Consider the following 9,340-nt stretch of genomic DNA (forward strand, 5'->3'; position numbering starts at 1 on the left):
AAACAGGAATCTATATATAAGCTAATATTCAGTATGGTATGGATCTACAGGTCTTCTCTAATTTCATCAGTATCTTCACAAAAGAAAACAACAGAAAACACACCTACGACTTCAAGTGTACCTGATAATCACTAAAGACAAACACGAACATTGTATATATTCTTACCATTACACACAAAATTTGTTGTAATACATATTGTATCAAGAAATATCGTGTTAGACCGAGGATATAAGCGAATTAAATATATTATTTAGTACCATGGATTATTCTTTATTATATAATTATTTCATAATGACAATTAGCACATTTAATGTATTATGTAATTATATAGATCTATATGTGTTCATTTGATTGGTTGTTCTCTTAACTAATTATGTGTATTTACATCAATTTATTCATCAATCATTTCTTTCTCCCAAAGAAAAACCCCCAAAAAATGTCAACTTTGTTAGGTTATATCATCTTCCTGGTAAAACTACCATAAAAAAGTGAGTTTTCGCCTCCTTTCGTTTCGATTCCATACTCGACAAATTAAATAAAATTTTGATAGAAATGGAAAATAACTATAAGGTGTACAATAGGTTTTGAGGTTTTTGCAAAAGGTCTCCTAATAGCGTCATCATTTACCTCCGAAAATAATTGTGTCTCCCGCCGAGATGGAAACAACATATTTTTAATGAAAATACGTACTCATTTTAATATTGTAAAAGCGGTCATAAAAGCGTCAAAACCCTAGACGTTATATAAAAATAAAGAAATTAGGCCATCTACGAACTCTTGCGGTCCAATCACTAAACTGTATGGTCTTGACTGAGTTGCGAACAACTGAGAGATAAAATATTTTTAACAAAAAAACTGAACCAACTTCAAAAAATAAATAAGGAACTCACCAAAAATTAAAAAATAATCAAACTTAGATTTTTAACACAAAAAAACGTTTTAAAATAAAATCTGTACATAATAGTCGTTGTAGTAACTAAATAAAAATAATCAAAAACATTATTTAATTTAATTTTGTGTATATGTAACAAAATTAAGTTATTATTTCTGTATTGTTTGGACTCGGCTTGGCTCGGTAAGTTTGATTGTTTTATACTTTTTAGTGAGTTGCTTAATTGTTATCTGAAATCGGTTAATTTTTTTTGTTACAAATAAAATATATATCTCTTTTTAGTGTTAGATATTTACTCAATTTAATTTCCCTCGATTCCCCCCCATTAAGCATCAGATCCTGATTTGGTTTCAATGGAACCCCCTCGGAAGTGCACTCTTTCGAATAAGAACTCTTTCGAATAAGAAAACATTTTAAAAATCGGCCCACAATTGACGGAGAAATCCGAGAACATACATTAAAAAAAATCTACAGCCGAACATAGAACCTTCTCCTTTATCGAAATCGGTTAACAAACATTGAAATGCAAAGCCGTCAATATCGCAGAAGACATGATAAACTGATATTTCGTCACCACAATGCTAAGCAACATGTTTCAAAGACATATGCCCTCAATTACATGTCCTCCACTTCACTCGCTTTACTACATGTTATTTTGAGTAAAATAGAATTCTACAGTTTATACGAGTTAAGCCTTGAATTTGCAAAAAACCTCTAACTATCTTTGTACACTTTATATATAGTAAAGGTGCATCGTAAAAACACCACGTGAGAAAAATAATAAGCTCGTGACACTATAACAAAATAATGTCTGTATTAATCTCATAATTCCAGCGTTGGCATTCGAAAAGGGATCTAATTCGGACCCTTTCTCATTCTGCCTCGCGGTGAGTCCTTTTTCACCACGGTGTTCCAAGGCGTCCTCTGGATCTCAAAATGTTCTATGTACGTTCATTATATGCTTCTTTAGATTGCATTTCAGATGACTTCGGAATGGGCACGTGGGAATTGGACAGAAGTAAGATGGAGGAATCCCGCAAAACTTCTTCACATGGTAATAGAACGAGTTCTGTTTAGTGTAACCTTTTCCACATCGCGGGCATTTATACAGATCTAAAATCGTAAAAAATGCATCATTTTTATATTAAACAGCACGCTAAAACTGAATAATGTGCAAGGTCTGGTCAGCTGTTATTCTACCTAAAATAGAAGTAATTCGGAAGCTGTATAATTTGAAGTAACAGGTAGAATTTTAGTATAAATGATCTACTACGTGCATATATCGTTATATATCCTAAAAAAATGTAAGATAAGACTAAAAAAATCTTCAGATATGAGTAAATGTTATAACCCAACAACAGAGATTCATATTTAGTTTCTAGTCTAGTATTATACTCTCTTAATTCGCTCGCTAACTACAGTTTAGTCTTAAGCAACTAAAAATTATTAAAAATTATCGGTTTTAAATATACAACAACAACTTTTCTTAAATAATATACGGTGGACCATCTTTTATGGTTGGTGGTATTACTGGTACGCCTTTCTATCAAATCAATTTAGTACCTTATTTTTGGAACTATATTTATTGAATAACTAGATGTATCTTTGTAAGTTATCTCTTCTATAACCAAAAACGTAACCAAACAAAATATTTAACTGTTACTAAAGGGCAGGTATAATTATTATTGTAACCAAAGAAGTATAAAGATTGTAATAAAATACTTGTGTTGTTACTACGGTTGGATCATTTGCAATAAAATATAGACCAAGAACGTTACCATTTCAAAACCCATACCATTCAGTCACTCTCTCAGAAGCTATGGCTTATTCTCCATTAAATATCGAGTTGCGGAACTGCTACATTTTACAAATTACAGCCGTTTGAAAAAGTGATAATTTTTAGAAATTTGTTTTTAAATAACATGAGCTTTGTTATAGTTTTATTTTGGTAGCATAGAATAATCTATAGCGAAAACTCATAGAAACTTAAGGATTAAGCTTTCATATTTAACTCGATTTTTTTCAAATTTACAAACTAGAATAAACCCTAAAATAAACCAACACATGGTCCACTTTATATTATTTATAGAAAAAAAGGTTATTTTACGAATAACCGTTTAAATACGAAGATATTAATTAATAATAGTAATTAATATTTCACAGTTAAATTTTATTGACACACTACATCATATAAAATTATAGAATTACACACGTAGAATATATATTACGACCTAGCGGTAGCTCATTATGAATGATCAGGGAACCATAATGATATCTAAAATAGATTATGGGAATGTCGTTTTTATTCATCAATCAAAATATAATTGAATAACATGTGTAATATTAAAACACACGCTATGAGATATACAAGAGTTTAAAGCTACGTGATATACGAATACTTTTGATGAACTTGATGACTCAAACATTGATTGAACATCGAATAATTCATAAAGAAGAAACATACTCACTATATTAATATTTAATCATGCACTATAAACCACTGATTAACTAGGCTAGTATATAAACGGACCATATCTTCACAATTTATAACCTAATCGTTCTCCGGTCCTGTCGAAGTTGGTGTGAACATTGATCACGTGCTTCTTCAAGTTACATTTGAGGTGACTCTTAAACTGACATGCCGGTATGGGACAAAAGAACGACGGGGGTATTCCGCAGAACTTCTTGACGTGATAGTAGTACGAGTTCTGTTTGGTGTACGTCTTGCCGCATCTCGGACATGCGTACATATCTGAAAGAGGATGCCATTAGGATACTTTTCGTACATTAACAAAAAGAGTTCATGTTAACTATTAAAGATTTGTCGTGCATAGTGACTGAAAAAAAACTGAATCAGTGTTCAAAATAAAGTTGCTGATACATAATAAAATAATGAAAATTAAGGTCAAGATTATTAATAATACTGGGCAAGATCTATTCATGATAAAAATCATCATAAAAAAATGACTAACAACTTGGCAGTTTTAACAAATATTTCGGATCAACTGAATGGCATTGAAGGCATTTTTAGAAACAATTGATAGAAGTATAACGAAAGAAGGAAACACAAAAATCATTTCAATGCAATGTCAGAAATTTTGGATGTATATGAGAGTAAGAGTACGACACATTATACAAGTCTGATATAATCTATATAAAATTAGAATAGTGAATGTAATAACAATAATAGTCTTAAATATGATAAAAATTATTAGTAACTCAATGAATGAAGAAGATATGGATGATTTCAAAGCTATTGTTACAAAAGGAGGTGTAATTGGAGGAGTTTTAAAAAAAATTGTACAAATCTTAGTTCTAGTTTTACATACTCTAGAAGAATGTATAAAAGATAGCTCATAGCAAATCTTGACTAGTCTCGAAAAGTAATTTCGAGATTCTAGTTTTGAAAATATAAAAAAAGATTCAATGTTTCCAAATTCCTAGACAATAATACTATCTTAAACATCATGTGATATATACAGATAACAATCAAACCAGAAAAACACAAACCATTGAATAAATGCTTCTATACTTACTCAATTTAAGAAACAGCTACAAAAAATGAATGAAATATAATTATGTAGTTTGCAATTAATAACGTGTAGTTAAATAATACGACAATAATTATTGGTGTTTATAAAGTATGTTACCAATTATAATATCAAACAATTAAGATCTTAGGAAATATCTAGGAAAAGCTGATAAAAAAATTAGTTACAACAATAAAAACAACTACTCAATAAGTCACGCAGAGAATTTTTATTAAATACAATTAGAATCGTCAGCTTTCTTGGTTGATTAAGTGGTTAATGTAATATTTACACCCAGAAAACTAGAAATAAAAAAAAGAATTTGGAAAAAAATAATATAGGGTATATCAAAATATTAATCCACAATCTGGTTAAAGATGGAATATTTATTAAATAAAATTTCAAGCATCTTCGACTCATTGACTGATCACTGTAACTTTACCATAAAAAACTGAAAATAAAACAATAAATTGGGCAAAATAATTAAAAATAATATTTAAAATTAACTAGTAAAGCTGATAGGATATCACTATTCAATATTGAAATATTAATACAAAATTAGGTAGAAATTCATTTAATGGAGTTATAAAAATGAACAGTATGTGCATGTCTGTTTAGATTACTCTTCAGATGACTCTTGTAGGAGCATCCAGGGAAGTTGCAATGAAATCGTGGGTCATGACCACAGTATACATTAACGTGTTTCGACAGCGACTGCTTGTTGTTGTACCTCTTTCCACATTTGGAACAGGTGAATACTAAAAGAAAAAAAAACGGTTACATATGTTAATAAATATAGGTATAGTACAATAAGAAATGGTACACTTACTATCTTCATTTCTATATAATAAAGAATGCTAAGTAAGCGAATTAAACAACATGGCAGTATTAGTTACATAACCAGCTGCTTTTACTAAATCGATTTATAATCAAACTCTTGAAATATTTGTATGCCCCGACTAAGAGTAGAATTAAAGAAATATCCACAATTTTAATGAACTTTTGATATTAAGTTTTTTGTCCTTAATTTTAATACTAAACTTTCGGTAAAAATATCCAAAACGTTTGTCAATCACCGATTTTTTCTGTAGAATTACCACCATGTCTTGCAACATTAAGAATAAATATCAATATAGTTCAAAAAAAGTTTCAATGTTTTTTTTATTCTTCCATATGGATATTTTTTTAAATATCGAAACACAGACAATCACAATTATAAACATAGACTTATACACAACTTTAAGACAACATTCACCAAATAAGGCAGACTAGAAATGCAGATTTTTTTTCTTCTAAGGTATTATCGCTGTTGAAATATCTGTTTAATTTGATATATATATATATATATATATATATATATATATATATATATATATATATATATATATATAGATCATTTAATAACACTTATTAAAATAAGTCAATAAATCTAAAGTAAAATAAATAATAATCACTCTTTGTATATTCAAAGCTTAAGTACAAAAAGTGTGGACTTAAGCATCAATTAAATAATTCAATTATTCCTCTTCAAAGAATTTTTCTAATTCAACATGTTCCTCATGTCAACACGTCAACCGTATCGATATAGTCATTTCAATCAAAAGGTCGAAAAAACCAATAGCCAAATATTTTTACCGAAGTTCCAATAACATATTTTTTAAACTAAACCCAAGAACTAAAACCAGCAAACTATGTTTTAGTGGCACCCGAAATATACTTGCAAAAATATCAAGCGATAAAAAATAACTCTTGAGACTAAGAGAACATAGTGCCGAAGAACCAACTTCATGTAATCCTAACGACAGATTTAGGTGAAGAAAGAATACACAGTAATATAAGTTTCTACTCTTGTCCATCAACAATAAAAAAAATACTTACTATAACTTAAGTCTGTTCTCTTCCACAAAACAGAAACATAAAACAACAACATGGCAATTTATTTAAACTTCTATTGAAAAAAAAACTTATTAAATACACCATTCATCACTAGCTAATTTCCTTTCCCATATTTCTGATTTTTCTAGGCATCACATTTCGTATGAAATTGTCCTTGATTTTAAGGTGGTTCTTCAAGACGTAGTTCCTGACAGGTTCATATTGGCAACTGTGAATCTCGTTCCGCCAAAATGACGCTCTTAAATTGTAAGTGTTCCAACAATAACGGCACTTACATAATCCTAAAACATAAAATATTTATATTAATTAATAATAGTGAATAAAGAGCTACATCCAAAAAATTATTACATATTAAAAATAATAGCAAAAATTAAAATAACTAAAACAAAAAAATGTTTCTCAAAATCCCATTTACGTCTGATGGACTTGTTCTCGTTAGTTAGAGTATAGCGGGTATATTATTACAATAAATGTTGTCAAGTATATACTTCATTTCATTTTAGTTTTTAACAACCTGAAAGTACAAAAGATGTTATTCATTTCATGTAATTCTGGCCACCTTTAGCTCCATAGGTAATAGCGTCAGGTATCTAACACATAATAAGAAACTCACTTGTATAATAATTTACATATCCTGAAAATGCGATTTCGATTTTCATCAAAAACACATAAAAATCGTTAGTTAAAAGTGAAAAACATTTCAAGAAAATTAACATTTACTAATATGACTAGAATTCTATTTGACACTATTTTATAAAACAATAAATGTAAAATTAAAAAAATCGAATAATAAATAACACTATATGATCAATACTATATATCATATTCGAAAAAAGTCACAAACATATCTCAAACAAATCCTGTCGATTTTTATTATGATTTAAATTACATAAGGATAGACTGTGACCATGAGGCTAATTGGAACATTGTTATTCGAGATACGTAAATCCGAAGATGAGAAAAATATAACAATATAATTATTTACTTTAAAAATCATTCATTAACATTACTGTAAACACCTATATATCATTTGGATGATCATATTTACACTAGAATAACAGTACCACCGATAAACCAAATAATAACTCTGAAGAAGGCAGAACGACTTAATCAAAATAATCGAAAAAAAAAAGATCCATATATCCATACATATTAAGTATTGGGTTGATGTATACGGATTTTCAAGAAATTTTGTCTTCTATATCCTTGAATCATCTCTCTCGCTAATGTTAAAAAAAATTCTTTAAAACTCATTGACGGATAAATTAGCAATAATTTTGATTCTGACGATAAGCCGCCAGTTCGAAGAAAAATGGGAAATCCCCAACATTTTTCAGTGCCGAGTATTTTTAAGACTTTCTCGTCATCACAGCTTTCTTAATAGGTACATAAAAATATTTCATTTTTTTGAAATCAAGAAAATAAACTTCCCACGGTATTTTGAAAAAAAAATATCGTCCAGGTTTTAATATCATTTAGTTATTCCAACCCGAAATATCTCTGCAGTACTATAAAGGTAAGTTATACGTGGTTGCCCCACAAAAGAATTTCTAGACAATTCCGAATTAAGCCGGCTTTGTGGCGCAGTGGTAGAGGCGATGGGACGGTCCTCCTACTGTTGCGACAGCCGCGGGTTCGAATTCTGCTGGGGCATGGTCGTAAATTTTATATTCGAGATTGTTTAACATTTGTGATTGTCCTTGAGCGAAAGTGTAAAATCCGACAAGGAAAACGATCTCAGTCATGCCAGTAACCGGGCTGGGTAAGACCGGACGTCATCTAGAATGACTTCTAAGTTGGTCAGTCGCCAGTCGGTAGATTTAATAATGCCGAGGACCGGAGTTTGAAGCCCACGTTAAACTGTAGTTTCAGTCCAAATAATCAGTCCAGTCCTCGTTGGTAAAAACGAGACTATGAATATAAAATTTAGCAATATTTGACGAGATACTGCTATCCAATTAAACTATCCTTGGGAGTGCCCCAAAAAAACTTTTCAATTATGAATAGTTGAGAAGAATAGAATGGTTGAAACTCATTTGATCTGACGAATATCTATAACTATTTAAACATATATTACTACAGTGAAAATTAAAATATGAAAAAGGAGAGTTGAATTTAGAATGAAGTCGCCATTTTTTTCTTTTCCTGTAAATTAATTCATCTTCAATAAACATTCTAAAAGAAACAATGGTGGTAATGCATTCAAATGTTTGTTTTTGATTAATGGTAATTTTTATCTTAGCTTATAGGTTTTATAATCACGACGTTACACCAATGTTGGTGAAAAGAACTCTTTTTTTCTTAAAATCTTAATCCAAGTTCAATTTTGAACTTATCGCATGCATTTCACTGGAAGATACAGAAGACAGATAGTAATTATAATAAGACAGAAGATACAGAAGACATATAATAAAGACTCATGTTTGCGTACTTGCTCTTGTTGAAAAAAAAAACACGCGTACCCCATATCTGATGTTCAATTTAAGTCAAAATAGCACATGTACGTCACTAGGGGAACCAACATTGCGAGTGATACCATCCCCATGATATATAGGTTAAAGGGTAGATACCTCATCTCACAACATCCAAACTGAATTGATACCAATTTTGAGTTGGAACAACTATGTATAACAGCGACGTTTTAAATGAGTTTTTAACCTGTCCTTGCGATGAAAAGACTTCTGACATTTGGGACAGGAAAATTTCGGAGATACGCCACACTCGTGATGAACATGTCTGCTCAACGACGTTTGATTCTTATAGACTTTACCACATCTGTAGCACTCGTACATTCCGCAATACATATAACATCCTACAAAAAAACTTTCAAGATAAGTAAAACATCAACTAAAGCATATACAGGTGAATAGAAAAAAAAACGGTCACGAGCGCAGTAAAATATTCGGATATGTGATCAAACTTTATTGAAAAAATACATTCTCGAAATAATACAGATTTTCAATCGATTAGGAACTAATACAGACATAGAAAAATAGTTTTAAATCGAATACGGAAGTCTTC

General features: G+C 30.0%; 1 protein-coding gene across 1 annotated transcript; it reads right to left on the reverse strand.

Moving 5' to 3' along the window:
- Positions 1 to 1,868: 1,868 nt before the first annotated feature.
- On the reverse strand, positions 1,869 to 4,515 carry LOC143203727 (longitudinals lacking protein, isoforms J/P/Q/S/Z-like). The gene is made up of 3 exons (XM_076415987.1): positions 4,430 to 4,515; positions 3,362 to 3,645; positions 1,869 to 2,006 (listed from the first exon to the last, which is right to left on the reverse strand). Exon 2 carries the CDS (start codon positions 3,641 to 3,643, stop codon positions 3,431 to 3,433), a length of 213 nt encoding a protein of 70 aa, XP_076272102.1. The 5' UTR covers positions 3,644 to 3,645; positions 4,430 to 4,515; the 3' UTR covers positions 1,869 to 2,006; positions 3,362 to 3,430.
- Positions 4,516 to 9,340: the final 4,825 nt, after the last annotated feature.

This window comes from Rhynchophorus ferrugineus, unplaced genomic scaffold (genome assembly GCF_030347505.1).
Source record: "Rhynchophorus ferrugineus isolate W39M unplaced genomic scaffold, kcgeb_rfMv2 rfM10, whole genome shotgun sequence".
Classification (NCBI taxonomy): domain Eukaryota; kingdom Metazoa; phylum Arthropoda; class Insecta; order Coleoptera; family Curculionidae; genus Rhynchophorus; species Rhynchophorus ferrugineus.